At 41.6% G+C, this 25,935-nt stretch overlaps 1 protein-coding gene across 1 annotated transcript in view; it reads right to left on the bottom strand.

The window, feature by feature from the left end:
• Nucleotides 1-25,495, bottom strand: part of TBCD (tubulin folding cofactor D) — a 115,002-nt gene extending 89,507 nt beyond the window's left edge. The window contains exons 1-13 of the mRNA XM_014885041.2: nucleotides 25,446-25,495; nucleotides 25,025-25,224; nucleotides 22,226-22,276; nucleotides 21,931-22,028; nucleotides 21,327-21,428; nucleotides 20,195-20,341; nucleotides 19,305-19,360; nucleotides 15,595-15,727; nucleotides 8,284-8,329; nucleotides 5,517-5,649; nucleotides 4,222-4,364; nucleotides 3,352-3,412; nucleotides 2,793-2,867 (exon numbers count right to left, since the gene is read on the bottom strand). Coding sequence (XP_014740527.2) covers nucleotides 2,793-2,867; nucleotides 3,352-3,412; nucleotides 4,222-4,364; nucleotides 5,517-5,649; nucleotides 8,284-8,329; nucleotides 15,595-15,727; nucleotides 19,305-19,360; nucleotides 20,195-20,341; nucleotides 21,327-21,428; nucleotides 21,931-22,028; nucleotides 22,226-22,276; nucleotides 25,025-25,208 — 1,229 coding nt within the window. The 5' untranslated portion in view covers nucleotides 25,209-25,224; nucleotides 25,446-25,495. The remainder of the gene's footprint in view (nucleotides 1-2,792; nucleotides 2,868-3,351; nucleotides 3,413-4,221; nucleotides 4,365-5,516; nucleotides 5,650-8,283; nucleotides 8,330-15,594; nucleotides 15,728-19,304; nucleotides 19,361-20,194; nucleotides 20,342-21,326; nucleotides 21,429-21,930; nucleotides 22,029-22,225; nucleotides 22,277-25,024; nucleotides 25,225-25,445) is intronic.
• Nucleotides 25,496-25,935: the final 440 nt, after the last annotated feature.

Below are 25,935 nucleotides of genomic sequence, written 5' to 3'. Positions count from 1 at the left end.
TTATGACTATAAATGTAACTCAATATAGAAGATTCAAACCTGAAACTCATACAGAAAAGGAAAATAACTTCATAGTAGATGGGGAAAAGATTCAGGTTTGCAGAACATACCCGAAATAACTAATGAGTTTAGTACCAAATGCAGCCCTTAACTTGCCAAAGAGGTTCAAATGGCAATTCCCAGCAAACCCATTACAAGAGTTCATGAAGTAAGCAAATAGTGGTTTTTATCCACCTCTGGAAAACATAAACCAGAGAAACTTGCAGTGAAAACAGCAAAAAATTCCCCAAATGGTAAATAACTTTTAGTAGGCTTGCAGATAATGGAGTGAAAAGAGGTAAGGTGGCAAGCTGCAAGATTAAATCTGAACAGAGTTCATTTTGTATTACACTAGGAGTAGGAATCTGAGAATAAAATGCTGGACAGCCAGGCTAGGTCCTATCAAAGCTTCATCTCTCCCATCACCATCTCTGCCATGGCCTGAGACAGGGGCTCAGCCAAAGACCAGCATGGAGGACCATCCCCATCCTGCCCTCCTGGCTTTGGCAATCAGCAACAGAGACAGCTCAACCAGAGGCTGGAGCCAGATTCATTATTTAATAACCTCTGAAGGGACTCTCTTCCATTAATTTGTATAATCCCTTTTTGAACTCCCTTTACACTTTTGGCTCCCATAACATCCCGTGGCAATGACTTCCACTGGTTAATTATAATTGTGTGGAAATGCACTTCCTGCTGCTTCCCTGCTCTGGCACTAGGGAGAGAGTGAATGGTAAACAGCCTCCTGCTCTCCCTCCTTCTGGCCTATTTACAATGGAGACACAGCAAATCACATCCCTCCACTTTTCCTTCCCATCAGTTACACCACTTTTCAGTGATTTAGTTTTATCTCTTCCTTTCCTTATAATTTCCAGCATTACATTTGTCTTGTCTTCCCTGCCAGCTGCTGAGCACTCCCCTGACACACTCTGACAGATCAGTGGCTTCCAGGGGTTGTTTGACAGTGAGCAGCGTTTTGCCCCAAGTGCATCAGTTTGCATGCATTAGACATCATATTTTATATGACATTTACTGTTGTAGTACTTCACTTGGGCTCCTGTAACACTTTTCTTTCTGTCACTTTTAGCTCTCACTACATTAAATCAACTTTAAGTATCAGCTGGTTGCCTCAGCCTTTCATTCCTCTTTTTTCCAGGATTCTTTATGTCTATGTTGAACAACACAAGGCTCATGCCCCAGTGGAACTGTGCTGACAATCTCACTACACTGTAAAAAATCATCACTTATTTCTTCTCTGACTCTTGTCTTTTGATATGTCTACATATAACAAATCCTTTCTTCTTATCTCAAGAGAGACAACAGAGTGCCTTTGATGAGCAACTGATTTATTCCTATTTTGGTCACTAGTTATTTAATGCAAAGAATCCAAGAGAGATTCTCTCTGTCCTTGCCTACATTTGTTCCCAGGTGTTTCTGAAGAAAGCAGGTCACTCAATTACTACTTGAATTACTCATCCCTATGACTTGAAAAACAAGGAAAGAAAACACAACGAGTACAGGTCTTTGAAGCTCCGGGGATAATTGAGATCAGCAGCACCTCTTAAATTAATCACAGCAACACAGTGGAGGGATCATCTAAGTGGATACTTTCCTTGCAAGTCTTTCAGACTTTATACCTTCTTTTTTTCCTAATGTGTTATCCTTTGAGCTGGGATCTTTTATTTGTACTCACAACCAATGTGAAAATACTTTTTAAAACTAGGGACATATGAGTGACAAAGTGCACATGACCAGCATTTCTTGCCAATAAAGAAACTCTTTTTGTTATTGGCTTGCTCTAAACCACTCGTTTAGATTTCAGGTACTCAATGCAGGCGTGATGAGCAATTTGGTATTAAACAAAAGCACATGATACTTGTTTAATGATTTTGTCCTTTACATGCTCTACATGAATGCAAAGCCATGACATCCAACACTAAAGTGCACCAAAAGAACATCCCACAGCCCTGTGTGCCCCAACTGGAGTTTCCACCGGCCCCAAATCCTCTCTGACACAGCCAACTGCACATCCCTTGGCCAGAGTCTAAGAACCAGCACCCTGCAACACTCTCCAAAACATTTCCCAACTCTGGCAGATCATGGGAAAGTTTGCAGACAAGAAGCACACTTCTTGTTCAGGTAAATATCCTCAGTATCCACAAAGTCCTATGGCAAGAAGTTTATACAGTTTAACTGTGTGAATAACACCACTATGTCTTCATTCTAAACCTGCCACCTGATGCTTGAGTTTGGTTCTAGTAACACAAAACCTAGAGGGCAACCACATCCACACCATTCCCAAGTGCATAAATCTCTATTATATCCTATTTATTCCTCATTCTCTCTACATGTTTCAGCTCCCCTCACACAGATTGTTTCTCACCTCTGGTGAACCCCAGACCATCATTTCCAGTTCTAGTGGGTTTCTAAGGATGGACACTAAACTCAAGACAAGAGTCCTGAGCACACCAGGAGTCTCTAAAGCAGCAAGTTAATGAGCATTTTTTAATCTTTCCTAAAATCAACTTCAGTCCTTGCACATTATCATAGTATGAGGTCAAGAGGACTAATCAGAAATAATTTCTTTATTGAATACCCTTAGCCCATCTGTGCCTTCAAAGATTTTGAAATCTGGGAGAAGGACAGCAATAAAATTTACAGATATTTAGATCTATCTTCCTAACTGTTGTCCCCCTGTTCCACAAGCAGACATGTTTTAGATGTGTGTGTAAAGTGTGAAATAAGATTTTTACCTAAAACAATCCAAGAGAGACCCAATCACATCATCTGCTAATTCTTTTGGAAGTCTTCCAGTTATTCGACCAATTCTACAGAAGAAGAAGAAAAAAGCATGTAATGGATCGTTAGTACTACAGCTGACTGGTAAATTATAAAAAAAATTAGTTACTGGAATCTTCCTGCCTTCAAGATGCCACCCCACTGCCCTAATACTGATACCCTTAAACAACAATCTCAAACTTTAAAAAAAACTACACAGCAGTGAAACTCTCACAGAAATACATTTTAAGAGAAAAAGAGAAAAAAAGCATTTTGAGGAAATGTTTCTTTGCACCCTTCAAATCTTGTCTTACCCAGAACATCTATTTCCAAACCCACCTGAAATTCCCTGAAAACCAACCCAATATTTCATTAGAAAAACACAAATGTGTCTGTGGACCCTCCCACCACAGGCTGTGCTAAAACCATTTGCAACAACAGTAAATATTGGCAATACACCCAAATTATCAATCATGGATTACAATGTATTCTTATATTGTTCACACCTCAGCAGAGTCATCATAACAAACTCACCCTTTGGCTGCAGACCACCTGACAATGGTGTCTTTGTCTTTCAGGCCAACCAACAATTGTTCTGCAAATAATTTTATTAAAAAAAAAAAAGATTATTCTTATTTAACAACAGAAAAAATTCTTAAGATGTTCAAAATTCATTTGCCTCCATTGTATAAAAATCCTTGTACCTAGATTTATTCTATCTGTCACACAAGTATGACTTGAAATTAAAAAACAAGAAATATGTCACAATTGTTTATGGAAAGCAATTGCAATTTTAAGTGCTGTAAAAGATTCAAAATGGAAGCCATGGTGCTTTTTACAGAGGTTCATTAGATTATTCAATTATAAAAGTCTTCTGATGCAATTTTTGCTTATTTATTTACAGAATATCCACCAGCCAGCTAGCAAAGGACATGCTGTACAACTGCATATTAAGAAACAAATGCTGCTCCTTTGATACTACCACAGTCTAAAAATTAAACCTTCATTCTTCAGCTTTCATGTGACATATTTTTTGTTGTGTATTTCATTATAAATTTTAATTCACCCTTCCATTTGTGAAAGGTTCAGGGCATCTCTTTTATATAGCTGGGTAAAACTGGTAAAACATATTTCAGTATGTTTATACCTCCATGGCCAACTCCACAGCAAACACTCCAGTACTGAGTTTGTGATTGAGATGCTGAAACCCAAACCATTTGACAAAATACCATCTATTTCAATCAGCTGCACAGACCAAAGTTTTAGTCTTTCCAGCTGTTCACTCTAGCATTTTTAGCATTTTTAGATTTTTTAGCACATTACTTTTTTAGCCCCAAGCAGCTCATTCTCCATGGTATGTTTAACTTGCAGCATTGCAACAATTTCTCCCCAGCTTTAACACACCTACAACATTTTCAATCTCTCCTGGAATGTCATACTCCTCATCATCATCAGCTTCAGCAGGAACAACTTCTCTCTTTTGGTTCTGCACAGGAGCACCCTGAGCCTGCAGGTTGGCAGCCAGAGACCGACAGCCCCGCTGGTACCTGCACAGCAAACACACACCTCAGTCATTCTCTGGTTTAACTTCAGCTGCAGCAGGGCCACACTGCCACAAAGTCTGTGTGCCACCTTCCTACCCCTCCCAGGGCACAGCTCTCCAGTTATTTAGCAGCTGCTTTAAAAGGAGAAATATCCCATTCTGTTTACTCCTGACCCAGTTGTCTATTTTCCAAGGTGAGAAGAGCCAGACTATTCGAATAGTTCCTTTTCATTATCCCTCCTTTTCCTGTTCCACTCTAGCCTATTTTCCACTGCTAACAACAAAGAGAGACAAAATTCCCATGCCCTAAAAGTCTCTTCAAAACTAGAAAAAAAAAAACAACCAAAAAAAAAGAAAAATAAAAAAAATAATAAAATCAGCTTATTAAAAATTGCTTTTTAAATCTCAAAGCCAGCTCAGTACTTTCTGACCAAGCTGTACTCAAATATTTAGCCCGTGGTGTAGATGCATGCTTACAAAAGATAGACTTTACATGCTAAACTGACTTTTGCCATCGGGCAAGGTACATTCTCCACCTAAAAAGAATTTTCTATGCCTAAGGATGTTCTCAAAAGCTGGTAAAATAAATACAATAAAAATAGTCACCAAGGGAGCCTGCAATTTTAAAATATCAGTGCGAGAAATCTAAAAAAGAGTTTGCCCTCTGGCAGTACGTAAAACCAGACACCAAAACCTGACTAATATGCAAAACCAGAGCAGGATTGCAAACCACTTTTCCCCTGTGAACTTTCTATCGAATCAGGCTAGGACCAGGTAATGGAAAAAGTTATGTTCACTCGTAGAAAATTGTACTAAATCAGCTTCAGGAACAAAGGTCGCTGTCTTCCCATGTTTAGTGAGTTATGCATTATATTGGAACAGGCTTCTGCTTGTGCAACGTGCAAAGTCAGATTTGGCTTGTCCCAGCACTCACTAATGTATCAAAATTGAAAAAAAAACACAGGAAACCAAACACAGTGGAAGAATCCTCCTTTTTCCAAATAATGCAAATGAAGAATATGTTCATTCCCACAGGGATTTCTTTTTCTTTAAGGGAAGGTTAAGAGAGGCAGAAGGCAAATGTATGGATTTATGTATTTGTAGTGTGTTTCACGCTTTTGTATTTTTTTTTTTAACTTTTCAGCTTTAAACTGACCTCCACTTTGCTACCTTTGGTTTCACAAATGTCAGTCCAAGTCGCTGGACCAGTTTCATGCCCAGCTTGCGCAGAACCATCTGATTGCTTTCTGACAGCTTGCACTTATCAAGACACTCCAGAACAGTAGCAGCTGGAAAAGAAAACAAACACACCAGAAAAACTGCTTTTAAAAACACCTTGGTATGAACATTTTAAAGTTTTGAACGTTTTTTAGGAGGTTTATCTTTTGAAAGGCATTAGTGAAATACAAATGTCTGGTTACCTACTATGTAGAAGATGACACTGGTCACAAAGTGGCAATATCCTTCACTGCCCAAACAGAGGAGATGATGAAAACTATAATCTACATCCTCAGCATGTTTATGCCTCTGATTCTCACTGGAAGCAACACATCCAAATGTCTCTCAGGGTCTAAGAATTTTCAGTGAACTAACAGAAGCAGGAGCTAAAAATGTAATTCATTTACTCAGAAAATTTCCTGCACACTGAGGAAGCTTTCCCTTTCCTCATTCAGTATTTTCAGGCAGCACCAAATCCTGACACTGAAATTTTTATGATGATGGATGTCCAGAAACATTTGGACATGAAAAACACTGTGGATGTGTAAACAATCATCCACAAAACCTCTCATTTGGGCACATCAAAGGTAACGAAGTTATTTGTCCAGCAAGTAAAAAAACACAGAGAAAGGAGAATCTTGGGTTAATGAGGATAAAGTTCCAGGATTCAAAATTTTCACAAGGAAGTCATGGCTGTTACAAATAAAAAAGCCCTTTTGCAATTTCATTAGGGTAAAAATAATTCTTCAGAAGTTGACCATTAGCTAATAGAGACTAATGACTCAGGCTCTGCACAGATGGAACCACAGCAGCCAAAAACTCTGCAACCTCCTTCCCCAGTCTCCTATCAGGCGTTTCAAAATACAAAGAGATCAAAGAAAGTGCAATTATTTCAAAGTCTGAGACACTGTAAGACATGACTTAGAAATCTCCTCAAGTCTTTAAAAAGACTGGTGATGCATCTTGATGAACTAAAACACAAATGAAACCATCCATGCAGACAACAAGTGATGATTATTATTACTTCAGTACCTTGCAGTAACCTGGATTTCTTGCAGTTAAAACAGCCCAAGAGACTGATAGTTTAGGAGGAAGAGGCTGCAGAAACATCATCATTCACAGACAGAAAATAAATTAAGAATATATAAATAAAGGCCTCTTCCAAGTCCTGCCAGCTCTTGAATCACTAAAATATCCACAGACCCATGTAAATTACTTCAGGGCTAGTGTTTGGTTTTAATTCAACTTCTATGTCACATGTGACTTCAAACAGTATCTTGCTTTGACATTTGCCTATTTTTTTTCCTATTTCATCCTCAGATCTGTTATAATTAAAAATCTTAGGTATTTTTTGTCTCTCACATTTTCTTATCCTGAACAGTTCCCATCTGAATATTTGCTTCTCAGCTGTGAGCCTTCTAGATTTTCTAGAGTAAATTCACTCATTTATATGCCCCTGATTTTTCTCTTATTACTAGATTCATAACTATTTATTATTCCTTCTATGCCATGAACCAAAGCTTCTGACTTTACCAGCAGGGTTAATGCTGTGAGCTCAATATGCTCCTTCCATACTGATTAAGATTATTGTGTTATTCAATGGTATTTTCTCAATTCTGTCATTTTCTGTTACACTGTAATTTTCTCAGCCTGTTTATTTTTCTATTTCTCTGGCAGCTTCCCCAGTGGATTCTGCTATTCCTGTGCAATGGCATTCCCAGTATTTGCACCTGTGTCATTCCATGCTGTTTGTCTCCACTATCTTATCTCCATCATTACCCATCTCCCAGGCATCTTCTAAGGAAGTGTCTGCATCTCAGCCTTAGGAACTGAGAGAATGGGATTTTCCAGCACCACAGCTAAAAAGCTTCTTCTCAGGGCCAAAATAATCCAATGAGTGAAATCACAAACACTCTAAAGTGAGTTTATATCCATGCTTGGTTCTTGTGAACAGCACAAACCCCATTTCTGGTACTTGGATAAGCTCCACAAAACTGAGAGGTGTTTTGTAGTGTTTTGGAATTAGCCCCCATCTTTCCCTGCCTCCCTTTATTGCTATCAACAAGGGCCAAGATCACACTGCAGTCAGTTCTGATCATATTTCAGGATTCACCCCAAGGCAAACATAATTCCAAAATGCAGCTACACTATTCAGAAATCTCCATACTCTCTTTTTTTCTTTTTGGCTTCCTGCTGATCCCTAATTGCTCCCAGTATAATCTCTTTTCACTAAAATACTTTTCTTATTCCAACATTATCCCATTATGATTCCAGCTGTATCCTGTACACAGCTGGTTCTTAAAACTTTGGTTTTCTGAAATCCTGTGCTTATATTAAAACTTGAAGACTCCCTGCAAAACTTCCAGTAGTAATATGTACAAAACCAGTTTATGCTCAACTGAATTTCAAACAAATATTTTCCACATCTAACAGTTCATATGTTCTGTGTTCAGCTCCTGTATTACAGCAATGGCCAGTGTGATCACCTGCCAAATCCTCTGATGTGCTGTTCCAACACAACATTCCCTGGTGGCATCTGCTCCTCCCTCACACTCATTTCTGCTTTTGCTCCCCTCGTTTTCCCTTCTTTATCACTGCCCTGTGCATTTCACTCCTTACAGTACCACTCCTCACCAGCTGAATCTTCATTTCCTTTTTCTACTGCAACGGCTTGAAAAAGTGAACCCAGACTATTACAAACTTACCATATGGTAAACAGTCTTCTCTCTTGCCATGTTTAAACAGCTGTGCCTGCAATTAAAATAGGGAACACAGACATGAGAATACAGAGATTCTGTAACACAATATATCAAACATTTAGCTCTAAAATATTTTTGATGTTCTTACAATAATGTGTAATGTTTGCTGATTTAAATAGCATAAAAGGAAGTATCTCAGGGTGCAGCTCTTGCTAACTGCTCAGGGGACTGAGGTGGCCAAAAGACATGCAAAACGAAAAAGAACCAACAACAACAACAACAACAGAAAAAAAAAAGAATAAAAAAATGAGAAAATAAAAGGCCACCAGTTTTGGGCTAGCTCAGGTCCCTGACCCATCAGGCTCAGTGCTGGGTCACACAAGCTCAGTGAGGTGCAACCACAGCTTATGAGAGACTAAACCATCTACAGACACCTGCAAATACACCTCCAGCAGGCCAAGTGCAATTCCTGTGCCCAGGGAATTTTATCTGCAGCTGAATATCCCAGCGAGATGAAGCCCCAGCACTGCAGTGAGACAAAGGGACTATTAACACATGAACGTTACACATTAAAAGCTTCCTCAGCTCTCCTTGCATCAAAACTGGCCAGGCACTTGTTTGTCCTTGCTCTGGCACGCACCAGAAGCAAAATCTTCCTCAATAAATATGCCTGGGAGTTAAACAAGAACAGACTTCCCCGAAAAAGAGGAATTTTCTCACACATACCGAACACACACACATGCCTCCCGCGCTGCAGGCGTGGCTGCGAGCAACAGAGGCAAGAAAAACACCTTGGGGCTGTGAACCCAGCCTGCTTTGGTTTGTTACTAAATTGCATTTCAGGATCCCACATTAGCACTGCTGATCAGCTCCACTGCAAGCTATATATGACAATATCATACTATATATCAAAGTATTTGAGTTTCTAATGCAGGTAAGCGTGAGGGCTCCCTTAAAAATGACATTTACAAAGCAGCAATGCAAGAGAACGACTTTGGGCCCAGTCAACAAAAATAAGTATCACTTTAAAGGTATAAATTGGCACAGCTTTTAGCAATGTATGAAGTCAGTGTTAAAAACAATACAAATATTTCTCACTGACATACGACAAAACTCTGCTTGTACTAAAAAGCCAAAAAAAATATCAGAAGACCTGCAAATCTTTGGTATAACAAATCTAGAGCTCCTCTAAAATTTCTCTATCTTTGTTGATACATCTAGAAACTCATTCATCACTTTGTTCCTGTGTTCTGCTTTAAAACCCCATCACTGGTTTCTCCACACACTTTGCTGTGGATGCTGAGACACAGCAGCATCCCTGCATCCTCACCATCCCTCCCCTGCATCCTCACCATCCCTCCCCTGCATCCTCACAATTCCTTCTCCTTTCTGCCTAAGTTAACAGCAAACTTTGTTTTTAAGGCACATACAGGCTGCCTCCTAATTATTATTATTATTCTCAAGCAGATTCAAACAAAGCACAGTGTAATTCCTCAAGCACTGATAATGTGGAGAAGCAGCTTTTTAACAGATCCTTGGGAATGCTCCTGGATAAACACCTTCAGATTCGTGCTCTCAGCTGGGGAGGTGGAACAGAACCCTCAAAACACCAGCCCATTTTCAGTCTGCAGTTCTTAAAATTCTGGCACCTTTCTCCAAGCTTCTCCACATGTTTTCACACCCTGGAGTCCAAGTCTGAATTAAGTCCTGACTCCTCAGGAACAACAACAATTGGAAGGTGCCACCTCTGAGAGAGATATGGGAAGGAATCAACCAAGATACAAGCAGGAAATGAGAAAAACTCAAATTGCACAGTATATTTTTAAATGCTTTTCCTCACACACCTATAAAGCAGTTTAGAACAGCAACCTTGGCAGATTCCATTTCATAACCATTTCTATTATTTTCTGAACAAAAAAGTGAAAGACACATTTTCCCCCTGTAGTAATTTCACTAAAACTTAAATAACAAACTATTTTCAAAACAGAACATGGGTTGAATCCTATAACTCCTACAATGGGGATTTATAATATACATTTTGTAATAAAATCATTGTGGCAACAGCTATAAATCAACTGAGATGTGCATTGTGGAATTTTATTTTATTGATATGAGTTTTTAGGGAAAGTACAAATTGCCCAAAGGACACCACAGCTAATTAATAAATAATTATTAATTTGAATTAATAACTAAACTTTTTAAAAAGGTTAGTAATATTTACATGGCTTTCAATCAATAAAATATTGATTGAAATAAAATATTATATAGTATTCCAATGGTTTAGGAATAAACACAGCTGAAAATGCCAAATATTTGAAAGGGAAGAAGGTTCTTTCTGCACCCATTGAGGTGCACTGAGTGTCAGATACAACCTTGGAGCAGGTTCCTGGCATTTCTACAAATGATATATTGGGTATTTCACTGTGTCAGAGAAGTTTAACAGCTGTTTTTAAAATAAATTTTACAGAAGTAAATAGGTAACAGCCGAACTGTGGAGAATTATTCTGCAGATACTCAACACAGCAGGAAATCCAGTGTCTGGGGTTTTTTTCTGAGTGTAGAGAAGACAGAAGAGAAGTGTTCATTATTTATTTATGAGTCAAAGCATGCAAAAGCATCCCCAAGTCCAAATCTCAACAACTTTTGAGTGTAATAGATATATTTTGCTCAAAGGAAATAAAAGAGCACTTTAACCAATGCTGGCTTTTGGGAAAGCAGAAAAAATATTTTCTTCCAGCACATGCTACAAACAGTCAGGCAGGTACAGCAAAGTTGCTCCTTCAGAAAAATATTGTAAACCTGGAGCTTACAGGGGTCATATGAAAAAAGAAATATTCATGATGCATAAATGAAAATGTGACCCCAAAAAAAAGGCAGCAAAAAGGGCAAATCAGCATTACAGTACCCAGCTTAAACTTCCTGCCTTGAAGGAAGAAATACATCCAAGGCACACCATTTCCAAAAATCTGATCCAAACAAAGCAATTAATAAGCTTGGTTTGCCACCTGCACAGGCATTCTGGTGTGAGCAGTGCTGAGCACCAGGAGCCTGCCTGTCGGAGCATCCCGGGAGTCGTGCTTACGCCACAGGCTCCTCAGGAACCAGGGCACAGAGCACACAGCAACCTACCCAACCTGCTGAACTGTTGAAAAGTATGTGACTCCCTCTCTTATAAATAATTAAGCCACCTACAAATTAAGAGAAAATCAGTGGTGTGCAAGCAATGACGACTGTCAAGTCTGGTTCTGCTTTAGAAACAGCACAGGGCAAGGCAAACAAAGCCCAGTTTCTTAATAATCCCAGCAGAGACACCACACCTGCCAATTGTCTGCATAACCCACTTTGGGCCCGACCTGCAGCAGATCCATCAGTCGGGATCATCTCCAGGACTTGTTCCCCAAGCTACACAAATCACCACGAGGGGTGGCCTGGCTGGTGGGGAGTGAGTGGATCTTCCTGCTGAGCAGGAGACACAAGTCTGGATCTACCCTCTGGTTGTAACCAGAGGAGGACTGGGAGGATAATTCCAGTCGCTGGGAAGAGCAGGAAATGATGCCTTGCACTGCTCTGGAGCACCCCCTGGTAGCCACACAACACCCCGGGAATGCCAGCAGCCACCCCTGCCTCCCGGCCAGCTGCAGGCAGGGAGAGCACGCTGGCAGAACTGAAGTTCACTTGGAAGAAGGGAATATTTAATGCATTCTATGTGCAGCTGATGGTAAAATGGCTTAGTTAAAGGCCTTGTTCTCACTGTGCCTCCACACAAGCAGCATTCCTGCTGTGGGTTGCACGTGTTTGGGTGTTGAGCATCAACATGACATGAACGCTGACAGACACCAACACAGTGATGGCAGCTTTCATGTGATCCCAGTTATTTATCAGCTGAACATCTGAAATGTTTAGACTAACACATGGAGAGCTGACAGAGTATCTCCTTTCCATCTTGAGATTACAAAAACCCACGGATTTTAAATACTCAGAAGAAAAAAAAATTAGCAGCTTGAGATAGTACTACATTCTAACAAGAAAAAGAAACAGCTTTATGATAACAGAACTTCAGAAGCTTGAATTAACCAAAAACTTCTGGTGAGAAGAGAAAAACCCAGCAGTACCAGACAAGGCCACATTAAAAGAAAATGTCTGTGACAGTCAGGAAAGAAATAGCATGAGAAGAAAGCAGTCAATGCCCTTGGTACCTGCAGACATAGGAACGTTTGTACCTCTCACCAACACTGCTTTTTCTACACTTTTATCACCAAACCACTGAGCAACAACCCCTTTTTTAAAAAAATAACGCCAATAGACAATCCTAATACAGCCAATTCTTTGAGAATGTAAAAAATACAGAGACTTGGGAAACATTCTATTTGGAAATACTCTATTTTTGTGCCTCTGGGTCTGAAAGAATGGAGTTAGAGAGTTCTTTCTTCCCTGGAGCCAAATTTACATAAGCATGTAGCTATTGCTAAATAACCTTTGCATTAGAGACAGCTCAGGGAAATGCCTCGTTCTTAAGACTCTCGAGTTTCATCAGATCACTGTGTAGGGCGTTTTATTTTTTTTAATTATTACTCACACTTGTATACTGAATCACTTATAAAACAAATAAGGTTTAATAAGTTTCAATGCCCAAGGCTACCTCAACGTGATGACATCTCTGTCACGCAAGAACTGGGAGTGCTGCGCCCTGCAGCGATAACTAAAAAGCTGTTTGATATAATGGCAGGTTTAAAAGCAAACCTCCAGACCAAGAGAATTTAAAATGCAGATTCTTGAAACAGGCTAAAAGTTTCCTTCAAGTAAACAAATGTTACAAAAAGGTAGCAATTTCTTAATAATCCAACATTTTCAGTCTTTCAAATGCCAAAGAACAAGAGCACAAAAGCGACTTAAATGCCACAGCGCAACACAAGTTTCAACAAAGGAGGGCAGCTTGAAACACTGAATTTGAAATAGTGTCAGCAGAGGCGCCTGCTGGTGCCCCCCATTGGGAAATGGAGAGTTACAGAGGACAGGTGGAAGGGAGCAGAGAGCCAAAGGCCCCAGTGCAATTACAATATGCAAGGCCGGGTGCGTGTTCCGACAGGAGCCGCGGAACAGCCGGACTCGTTCTGCACAGAACGCTGAGCGAGATGAAACAGCAGCACACACCTGATCAGCCAGGCTCACGGCCACGAGGAGGCAGATCAAAGTGCAGCCACGGCCAACTACTCACTGCGTCCCTGACTTGCAGTTTCACTTCATTGAAATGCAGGAGTTTCGTGTCTTTTCTGAGCAATTTTTCCGTGCCAGCCTCGCTCGGAGCTGCTCAGTAAATGCAGACCGTGAGAGGCACAAAATCCTAACCCAACTAAAACCCACCCTGTTGAGGACAGCCCCACTCTGCTCCCATGTGGACAGACTTTTTATCCCCACTCTGGTGGGTTACATCATTCCCAAAACCTGCCACAATCCCAAAGCCCACCTTGCTGTACTGATCAGAAACCGAAAAATGGTCTTTTTTCTCCTGCTTGTTCAGAGAGATGGCCAAGCAGCTGCAGTTTGACTCTTAAAGTAACAAAGTGCTAGAGGAATCCAAGGGCAAAGAATTCTGAAGCTTGTTGCCACAACTTCAGTTGCCCCTCATGAGGATGTGCTCTGCTTTACACATTTAGTGATTACTTACTATGTTAAAATATATTGTATTTATTTATAGAATAAACAGAGTATTTTATGTACTATATAAAGTTAGAATCTTACATGTTAAAGAGAAGTGTTTACTTATTTGAACACTTACTTTCAGCTGATATTTTTGACAACATAGTGTTGCACAAGTGTAAGACAAAATTCTTAATATTAAAATATTAAGAATATATGTAATTATATATAAATATAATATTTATAAATTTAACTCTTGAAATAAATATTTCCTGCTCCCCTTAAGCACCTACACACACATACCATTCTGAAAACCTTTACTCCCTAATGATACAATCCATTGTAGTGACTGAAAGGAGAAATTGCAGACTAAATGCAAGAAAAGGCTTTACAACCATATCTACCAATTGGAACAGGAGTTATGAGCTGTGGAGAGGAAAAAAAAAAAAAATCACAGAAAAGCAAAGCAGCAGGCTCTGCTCCCAGGTCTATTGTATCACTTTCTGGTTTCGATTCTACTTGTTGAGTATTCACCTGTTTCGCTTAGTGCGCACTAATGAACAGGTGGATGGAGCCAAAGCCAAACTCAAAGGAATTATGACAAAACACTAATGCATTATACATCCTGCAGGTCTCATCATGCCCTGGGAATGGCAAACAGTCAGTCTCCCTTTCCAGATCTGACAATAAAATGATGAAACATCATTCTGTCTTTTGAAACGCTGCAATGCACACAAATAACGCTTCCTCCTGCTTAAGTAGCAGGTCCTCAGTTATTCTAAATATAGATCATTTTTTCTCCCTTCTGATTTGGAAGAACTCGGGAGGAAAAAGAAACAACCAAAAAAAAAAAACCCACACCCCACACACTTGCTCCAGACCTCTCCTTTGATGTTTAGTACTACACTGCACACAAGTCCTCTTAGTGACTAGGTTAAAAAGAGTAGCAAATTTATGTAAATCATCAAAACTTGTACAAACACCAGCAAATCCTCAAACCTGTGCAACTGCAAAGACTGCACAAGGGCTCATGATCTGTCTTCACCTGCACTGCCTTGGTCAACAACCAAACCAAGAAGGAACAACAACTCCTCCACCCACACAAATGCCTCCATTCTGCCCAAATACATTCGGACATCAAAACTGGCATAGACACCAGAAGTGCTACCCCAGGATTTAAAAAAACATCCCAGCACTTTTAAGGGTGTAAAACTACAACAAAGCTTTTATAAATAGCCCTTCTTAGGATGTACAAGAGGAGCACTGCCCTTGAACAGCAGTTCAGGTACTGCAGATTTTTTCCCATGCATGGTATGTCCATTTTTATGTCCCAAACTAAGAATTCAGCTCTTTCGAGTCACACCATTATCAATTCACAAGGAAAGGGCGTTAAACAAAAAATTCACTCAGATTAACAAACAAACCCAAACCTACTGAAATGACTGCTACCTTGAGAGTTATTGATGAGTATCTGCCTTTCATTTGGGGATGACAAAAAAAGAAAATACACATGCATGGGAAGTTATATTGTCTAAACTGCTAAGGAGGAAATTCTCCTTTTTTCATTGCCAATGAAAATCCCTCAATCCCTCTGCACATTTGTTATCAAAGGTCTCCTGTAGCATTATGGGATGGCCATAAACCCAACTGTCTATCTTTTAAGGGAAAACCAATATTTACCAGGGCCTGGAGCATGCCATTCACAATGACAGTGCCCTCCATGGTCTGGGAGGAGGATTTGGATAACATGGAGAGCACCCAGTCCAGGAAATCTGCCATCCTGCTTTGTCTGACATCAGGGCGGACAATAAACCTGTCACAAAAAACAAACAAAAACAAAAAAATAACAATGCAGCCATTGACTTTATGACACCCAGTGAAAAATTATTTTTCGTCCTATCCAAACTGGTTGTAGTTCCTGGAAACAATTCTTCAATGTATGTTTCCCAAATCACAGAGGATGGCAACACTCCCAACCATTCTATGTTTAGCCCAGCTGTTTCTGAGCGAGGCTCTGATCTGGAATTCACTTCAAACCCAGCTAAAACTTGATTCTAGAAATTTCTTGTCTTAATTGTAAAGCAACAAAATTTCCAGAGCTTTTAAGAAATCGGAAAGCTATTAGAATTAGTGAAAAGCTGAAACAAATAAGAAGATTTTTCACCTCTCTCACCAAAACCAGCCATTCTGCAAATCTGAAAATCAGTGGAAATCAGCACTGGGTCCCTTTTGCACTGTCTGTCAGCAGTCAGGCCCAGAACAAGCAACCAGCAGGGCCACATATGGGGTTTCAGGTATTTGAAAAGGTCAAGCACCTGTTATTATGGGTCAAGAGTTGTGATTTTAGCCATCTTAGAAAAGGGAAAAGAGGTTTATCATGGCTAAACTACAGTAAACCTACTCAGCCCTCCCCTGAGCAGCCAAGTGATGCAGTCAGGGCATCACTTCAGTGTCCTGGCACCTACAAACCAGGTCCTGTTCCAGCAGGGATTCAGACTACATTTGTTCTCAACTCATCCAGTGGAAACAAGGCTCATGGGGAAGCCCACCCAGCACAACTCCCAGAATTCAAAGAGGATGTGCCCCAGAGCCAGGACCTGGATCCTTCCTACACCTACAGATAACAGGGGAACAGCACCAAGAGCTCACTGATGGGGGTATTAAATACATTAAATACTGAGAACACCTCAACAGTGAGCTGATGGGATGGACTGGCTTCCCAGCCAGAGGTGCTCAGCAGCAGAACAATGAGGACCTGGGCTGAGCTGCAGGAGGGTTGTTTTGGGTTGAAGGATGAAGCCACCTTTGGCCCAAGGGCACACGTGAGAGAAGTGACCTGTGAAGTGGCTGAGCTGGTTCCTAGACCCTTCCTCAGCCCCAAGGAGTTTAAATCCTTCTTTCCCAAAGGAGTGTCCTAACCTCCAGACTAAGAGCAGGATAAGGATCAGCCTCATCTCCTCCTACTGCAACCATTCAGTGAGCAGGCAGAAAGGAGAACTCATGAATATACTCCAGCTCCTTTGCCCTGTAAGAAACAGCTCACTTTGGAAAACAGGAGGTCTTGAATCCTGATGTTTCTAAACTTCACTGGAAATTCATAAACTCCTTGGAGCACCAGGGTCCAGACTTTCTCTTCCTGCCCAGGGACTTTGCCAGGGTGTGCTATAGAGTCAGACTCCTGTATCTTCTCTGTCCATCTGTCCCAGGACCGTTGTGCTCCAGCCTACCCAATAACAGTTCAGCTCCAGGGAGATGGCACAGAGACCTCATGTCAGAATGATTATACTCACAACTGTCTCTGGGGATGTGAGAACAGTGAAAGGCCTTGGAGTCAGCATTCTAATTTCTGGTGAAGTGTTTTAATCACCACGCTGCTTTGAAAATTGTGTTTTCATAATAAATTAAATAATTATAAGTCCACTATACAATACCATTACTGCCTTGCACACTTGGTCCTAGCATCAGCTTACTCTATATCACCATATTTGTTCTGAACATGTTCTGAACTCCTAATTAAAATTAGTTCAGCCAATAAACAGAGGTGAAGAGAAGATAAGACAACTAACAAGGTGCATGCATAGGACCCAGTGTCAGGGTGCAGGGCACTGGTGAAATCCCCCTGAAACCAAGGCCTGAGCACTGCATGAGCACAAAGCTTTGCTGAGCACAAAGCTGCAGTCAATAAAGCTGCTGTATGCAAGCTCCCACTCAAAATTTAGTTTTACAGACACTCTGGAGTACAACTGAAGTGCAAATTCAATTAACATAATGTGATGAAAGAATCTTTTAAAATTACTGTCATCCTTACTTGAGAAGGCTTCTGAATACTGGGTGTACTTTCAAGAATCTATTACTCTTGGTGAATTTGGGTACTTTCTGGGATTTTAGGAAGAAGGCCTATATGAATGCTCAAGAATAATTCACTGTGTCACACTGTCATCTCAAATCCTCTGGGTTTGTCAATCTGTGACAAGGCAGATTACCCATACAAATATATAAACAGCAATTTCTAATTATTGATTCCAAAATTACTACAAAAACTAATTAGGATCACAGAATTATACAATCATAGAATGGTTTGGGTTGACAAGGATCTTAAAGCTCATCAAGTTCCACCCCCTGTCATGTACAGGAACACCATCCACTATCCCGGGTTGCTCCAAGCCCAGTGCAGCCTGGCATTGAACAGTGCCAGGGACAGGGCAGCCACAGCTTCTCTGGGAACCCTGTGCCAGGGCCCCACCAGCCTCACAGGGAAGGGCAAGGAGACAAACCTTGTGAAAATAAGTATGTAACTGGCAAGACTTTTTCAAGACTGCACAAGTAATTCATGCAGTCTCTTGAATTTTGCTCTATTTCAGAATAAACCAGAAAAACACAGGATGAGTCACCAGAGGGTGAGTCTGGTCCCAAGTCCTTCATGAATTTTCTGCATGACACTGTACATTCTAAACCAAAAAAGTGTTTGATTTGCCATTAGATTCAGACCTGTAGCATTATACTCATTAAATATAAACTTCTAAAGCCTTGAGTCCTGTGACTGAAGCTCAGAATAAATTTAAAGTAAGCACACAGACAGTTACCTCTTAAAAAGACAAGGTCTGCTTTACTAAATGTTTTTAACAACTATTTTGTTTAATCTCATAAATTTAGTGCATCTTAACCCAGAGAACATGAATGCAGGTGTTAAGGCTGTGACTCTCCCACACCCATTGCCCCCATCTCCCACTGTCCCTCTGTCCCCTCATCCCCATGTCCCATTTGTCCCCATGTTCCCAGGTGCTGCTGTCCCCGTATCCCACTGTGTCCCCTCATCCCCACATCCCTCTGTCCCCACATCCCTGTCCCCATTCCCTTGTCCCTGAGTTCCCCAGTCCCACTGTCCCCATCCCCTTGTCCCTCTGTCCCCACGTCCCTCTGTCCCCATCCCCTCTATCCTCATCCCCTTGTCCCTCTGTCCCCATGTCCCTCTGTCCCCGCTGCCTCCCCATGGACAGCGCCAAAGCTGCGCGGGCAGCGCCCCCTGCTGAGCACAAGCGGCAGTGCAGAGCCGGAGCTTTTACTGCTTTAAAAGGAAAGAGAAAAAACCCAAATCAGTCACAACCTGAGCTGACTGAAGGCATCGTCCACTAGAATATCCAGGAATGTGGACTGGAATAGATACTGAAACAAGAGACATGTGTGTACTGTCTCTGTTTATGGTCTTTGTAATTTATTTTCATGTGCAGAGGAGGCAGCATTCCCAACAAACACTACTGCATCCATTTCAAGCAACAGTAATAACCCATAGACAGCTGGCAACTTCCAGCCCTCCCAATACTGCCATGTCAGATAAAGAAACAGCAGGAGGAAAGGGAGCCTTTCTGCCAAGATGCACAAAAAAGACTTACTTGGACACCAGCACAGCAGCTGCATCCCGAGCCTTGTCACTGACAACCAGGTAACACTAAAGGGAAAAGAAAACTGACTGTAAAAGAGATAGAAAATCAACTATGTAACAACTCTGTCCATAATACACTACTGAATACTTACATGATAAATATTATGATGATTATACACATTATGTAATTATTGTGATTACAAACTGAGCTTAAAGACAGCAGAGAGCTCATTTTCCCATTTAACAAACTGTATCTGAGGCAGAGTCTCCCTTCGTGTGCATTTCAAAGCAGGTTTATTACTGAAGGTTTATTTGCTGAAGCCTTAACTCACAGACACATTGGCCTGTAAGCAGTAAGTCCCTTAGTGCTGAAAGTGTCAAAAGCCTGAGCTCCTGGGCTACCTGTGGGGAAGGGGAGTGGTTTATTTTTATCACAGTAGTGTGACAAGTCAGCCACCTGGGCTGACACCCACTGGAACTTGATGTATTTGTTTAAAAATCTTCACACAGTCACAGCTTCCAAAGTTGCTCCCTCTGATCAAACACTGATTTCCTCTAGAAATCCTCAGATCTGGCTTTCAGAAGAAGCTCTCTGACACTTTCAAGTGTTGAAAGCCTGTACCATATTCAAAGGCAGGGGTTCACCTCAGATAAAATAGTTTATTGCATCAGAGGAAACAAGTTCCAGTCTCACCTGACTCTAAAGCAGCAAATAACAGACTGAAGATCCAGAAGCACAAAAAAATTCTTCACAGATGAGACACAAAAATATTGGCTTAAATAACACGCAGAAAAGAACATAACTGAGGAATGTACAGAATATGTTAATATTTATCACATACTGAATGACTGAGCCAAATACCCCAGGTGTGAAAGCATTCCAGGATGTGTTTTCCTCACCTTTGCTATTTCCAGGATGCGATCCATGGTTGGCTGCCGAGCCTGCCCTTCCAGGGAAGCGAGGTTTCCATCAAAGCGGGCCAGATCAAAAGGAATCAGGCAGATCATGGACAGCCACAACAAGAGCATGTAGCGAGTTTCCCAAGTCTGGAAAGGAATGGTAAAAAAAAGGGTTTTCACTTCATTTTCTGCAACGTGAAGTGCTGAGAGCACGAACAACCTCCTGGCTCCAAAGAACTTTCAAAGATGAGCAAGAGAAAACTGCCCTGAAACTCCAGAGGAGACAGAACTACAAGCGATCCCAAAGAGCAAAACTGCAACAAAATTAATGGACCCTCCCTCCTAACCAGAAATCTAGACATCCTTGTTTCCTTCCCAAAGGAAAACTGCACCTTCTAATTTTCCTGTTTTTTCCTTCCCTCGGCCTATCTGTGCCTCCACTCACAAATATAACAAATATAATAGAAGTATGTTTTTGTCCTTATTTTTTTATGTATTGCTTTCATAGGTGAACTGAAACAACTTCAGAAGAAAGAAGGAAGTTTTTCAAGCTTTAAAGCTGTGCACCTACAGCAGCAAAGTGTCAGAACTGATGTTTATTTAAAAAAAGAAAGCTTTAATTTAGAGCAGCAATAAAATTATTGTCTTCAAATCCATTATTTTTGTTACTTATAATTGATAATGATCTCTTTTAAAATCATCTACCTTAAGCAGCTCTCTGGAGTTCCTTCTTTTTCCTTATTTAAAAAAAGAAGGAATATAAACTACAGTATACTGGAGTCAGACTGGATGATTTTTCAGTTACTCCTTTTAGAGCTTCAATGTATTTCACTGCCCTTCCTCTTAGTCTTGTGACAATCAATTTGTTTCTTACATGAGTGGTTAAAGGTTCTACTTGCACCTCTACTGCCACTGCTTCTAAATCCTTGGAACAAATCCCATGGAAGAAAACCAAGACCCCTCCATGGGGAGGGCATTTCTCCTGTGACAAGATGATGATTTTCACACCAAATCCAGGTGTTAACACCAGACAGGGTCTGTCACTGCTTTATATACTTTTTCCCAAATTTTTTCCTTCAGCTTTTTCCACTGGAGACATTAAGGTTAAACAAAAAGTACAGCAAGTCCTCACCTCAGGGTCTCTTGGGTTCTGCTTTGCAAGCATATCCAGAACAGGCTGCAGGTCCCGGACCTCGTGAGGGAACCGTGGCAGGAAACGTTTGTAGCCTCTCACCTAAAGCAGAGTTTCAGAATTCAGTCCCCCAACCAACACCAGCACACACTGAGGGGAAAGGAAAGACCCTTGGAGGTGCCCAGGACCACATCCATAGGGTGTCCAGTATCCCAGGGATGGAGACTCCACCACCTCTCTGAGCCACCTATTCTAGGGCTCAGTTCTTACAGTCCAAAAATATTTTATTGTGCTCAAATGTAAATTCCACATTCATCTAATTGTTCATCACACTTTACTTTTCAACATTATAGCTCATGTTTTATTACCCAGTATCTCCATGTCTGCAATTTGTTTTGCATTCAGACCTCGATCTTTACTAATCTGGATCATTAAATAACATAAGCTGTCATGAAAATGGGAAACAAGAAAACTAATCTTACATAGTACAGTTTAAAATATTTAACCACATTAGACACTTCTTTAATATTTTTGAAAATAATGAAGAAAATATTTGTAACTTACAAACTTCAGTTAAAGTACATTAAATTTAGGATTTTTTTACCTTTGTAATGATGTAGAGAAATTTAAAAGCCAGGTGAACTAGTGGGGGAGGAGATCCACTGTCCCGTACTATCTCCAACAAGGAATTCATCATCCCCTCTAGTGAAAGGAGAGGAAAACCAGTGAGACTACATGCAGTTCACAGTTTCTTGTACTTCTGATAGAACAGAGGGAGACAGCAGTTATATCATGGAACTACTATCAGCCACAGCAATCTTGTAATGCAAACCCAGATCTCCCAGAGTAATAGATTTTTCAGTACAGACACAAAAATTATTTAAGGATGACATTCCTACCTAAGTGGTGATCCAAAAGGTGAGGCTGCTCCTGGTACTTGTCCATTATACCTGAAAATGAAAAGGTATCTGTAATAAACTGCTCAAAAAGCCTTAATTGTGAGATACCCTCTGATTCTGAACAGTTTTAACTTCAGATTCCTGCATTCCTGAGCCACCACCACCTGTAAGAGAGGTCAGAAGATGAGAAAACCACTAAGTGGATGGAGCCTGGAGCAACCTAGTATAGTGGAAGGTGTCCCTGCTCATGGCAGGGAGGGTGGAATGAGATGACCTTTAAGGTCTCTTCCAACCCAGAGCAGTCTATAATTCCAAGTAACAGTACCAGCACAGTCTGTCCCCCTCACACTGCACTCATTTACCTACACTGAACCATCAACCCACTCCCAGGAGTCTCTCCAGTTTCCTTGGACAAACCTCCCACAATAACACTTTGCAATGAGGGTGCTCCCCACAATACTCAGAGCTAGTTTCCTATTTTCAAATAGAATACAGGGAATTCTTCAGCAAAGAACAATGAATCCTTAACAAATTTTAACCTCAACAAACACAAACTGCAGCTGTTACCACTGTGCTCCTCAAAACTGTTCACATCCCTTACTCTATTCTGCTGCCAGTAACACTGTCTCTTCCTTTTGGATACTGACTCAAGAAAGGACAAATTGAAATTGAATATTGAAAAAAAAAGTAAGAGCAACTTGCCAGAGCTTTCAGACACAAAAGCTTTTCAATTTAAACCCAGAATCAACAAAAAGCAGCTACAGAAATGGAAGCTGGATTCTCAAGATCATTAAGTGATCCAATGTGGCACTGGAGATTGCCTGGCTTATTTTAGCTATTTGGTCAGAAAACAGCTTTTGAATTAGAAAACTAAAACCTCCTTAAGCTCCCCTTTTCTGCATTTGTTTCTCCCACAAACGACTTCACTCTCTGTCCTTTTTCTCTGCTTGACACATCAACACTTACATTTAAGACGTGACTCAAAGCCAACAGTGCTGCAGTTGACCAGTGGATGACACTGCACAACCACTTTCAGACACCAGACCATCAAGAGTATCCTTGTGCAATTCCACTGGGATACCAGAATGCCATCAAGAGGGAAATTTGAGCTCCTAATCATCACTGACTTCCCACCTTAATTAATGATGCCTTAAGCTGCATACAAACAGTAGAACCAGTGAACACGAATTCCAACACCAAAGATTTCCAGAAGAAGTAGAATTGAAAAGCAAATTCTTTTCCCAGGTCACAGCCTGGCAAAGATAAAATAAAACCTCAAATATAAAAGCTGAAGAAAATGAATCTAACCCAGATCCTCCAAACTATTCTTTCAAAAAAGATCTTCCTATATTTTCCTACAAAACTGTAGTTGCAGATTAAACTGTTTCCCAAACTTCTGTTTCTAATGGTTCATCAAAAAATTAATATCATGAGTTTTTCTGAACTCTTTGGAAACTTTCATTAAAATCCTCTGGAACAGTTGATTACTGTGTTCTCTGTTCCCAGATAAATGGTATTCCCTAAGTTTCAGTGTTCTAACCCACACATTGAGCCTCTTGGCAGATTTGAGACATTTTGTCCAAGAAGGATCAATGACACCTGAGTACACTAAATGTTATAACCCAATACTGAACCACATACACAGTACCTTTTTTTAAGTACATGGAGCCTGTGTTTACTGGGCAACAATATACAGGCAGAAAGCTCATAAATACCATTTAAATGCACAGAAACATTCCACATGATGTGACAGACAGAGAGGCACAGTAAGGTGATTTTGCCAGCAATGGTTTTTCCTGTCCCTGAAATCTGACATTTCCTCTGTGATGCAGAACAACCTCACCAATGTGAGTTCCTGGGACTTCTGTCTGAGCAGTTACATGTCCATCACTCAGATGGAACAGTCAGTTCAGTCAACCACAATAATGCTACTGAAGCCTCTACAGGGTCACATCTCCAAATTTGGGAGGGTCTGCTTGATTGTCTGCCCACTTCATTTCTTGCTGTCAAAAACAAAGCTGCTAGGTCAATATTTTGATTGTGAGTTTTGCAATTCCTCCATCCTTTGCAAATATACTTGCAAAATGCCAGTCTGCTAAATTCAGTTTGCAAATACATGAAGCATTGAATGAACTTTTTCAAATCACCTCATCACAATATTGAGCCAACACACAGATGTGCCTTGAAGTAGGCTGGTCACCCAGGACACTGCTACATGCACCTCACTACAGCCCTTCCAGATTCAGCTGAGGCCCAGGGGCAGGACAGCTTTCCTTAGGTGGAACAACAGTCAAACCAAGTCACCTCCACTTGGAAAAACATACATGATCTGTATGGATTCAGCCACTCTTCACATTTCCCATGAAATGAAAAAGTAAAAATAGGAAACTGACACTTTGGAGCACAAAGTGAGTGTGTTTCAATAAGTGATTAGGTAAAAAAGTTGCTTTATTTGACAGACATACAAACTTTTAACTAAATTACGGCCTGAATTTGAATAGGAAACTGGAGGCCCAACATGAGTCAAAATTCAGATTTCTGGAATCTAAGACCTAAGTTTTCATTTACAGTAGTTAAATACCAGGAATTTCTATAATAAAGGAATATCTATATGGAAAACAAAATGTGCAAAAAAAACAAATCTGAACTACCTATTGATAAAGTCCCAGCATTATCACTGACCCAAAAAATAGCGATTTGGTCCCTTTTTGGTAATCAGCAATAATAAAATGAATAACACACAATAGAATGTTTGTATTAAGCAATAGCAGGACCACTCCCTTTGGCATAGGTGCGTACCTATGAACCGTTCCATGGCCATTTCCCTCGTCACCAGCTCCCCGAAGACTTCCCTCAGGTTCCCGATGAGCTCGGCGACCTCCCGGCTCTCGCTGAAGCTGTCCAGGATGTTCCTGTCGCTGATGGCACCCGGCTCCGGCTCCCGCTCCTCGCCCTTCTCCGGCTCCCGGCCCGCTCCGTCCATCCCGGCTGGCCCAGCGCTGGCAGTGACACAAGGCAGGGTCAGTTCCACCGCCCCTCACGCCCCTCACACCCCTCCCGGCCCCGCCATGCGGCCGCCGCGCCCCTCCCGCAGCCCCTCCCGCGGCCCCGCCCGGCCCTACCGGCCTGTGCCTCCGGCCAGCACCGCGAGGCTCCTGGGGCCGCCGCCCTCACCCCTCCGACCACCCGGGACAAGGGACCACCCGGGACAAGAGACTACCTGGGACAAGGAACTACCCGGAACGAGCGAACACCTCCGACAAGCGCCCGGTACCGCGCCGGGCCCGCCCCGCGCCGCCGCCGCTCCCGCCCTGCTACGGGCCGCCAGCAGGGACCAAAAGCAGCGGCACCGCCTCCGAGCGGGCACGGCCCCTCCGCGGGCGGCGGGAGATGAGGGACGGACACGCCCTGGGGACACACACCGGGGATGGGGACACCCAGCTTGGGGATACCCACCCTGGGGACACCCACCGGGGATGAGAACACGGACGAGGACACCCACTGGAGATAGGAACACCCACTGGGGATGGGGACACTCATTGGGGATGGGGACACCCACTGGGGATGGGGACACCCACCCTGGGGACACCCACCAGGGACGGGTCACCCACTGGAGATAGGAATACCTACTAGGGATTGGGACATCCAGCCTGGGGACACATAGCAGAGACAAGAAGATCTACTGGGGATAGGGATGCTCACCAGGGACA

Source organism: Sturnus vulgaris, chromosome 20, assembly GCF_052056855.1.
Source record: "Sturnus vulgaris isolate bStuVul1 chromosome 20, bStuVul1.hap1, whole genome shotgun sequence".
Classification (NCBI taxonomy): Eukaryota; Metazoa; Chordata; class Aves; order Passeriformes; family Sturnidae; genus Sturnus; species Sturnus vulgaris.
The sequence above is the reverse complement of the archived record's forward strand: the minus strand, read 5'-3'. Positions and strand labels throughout refer to the sequence as shown.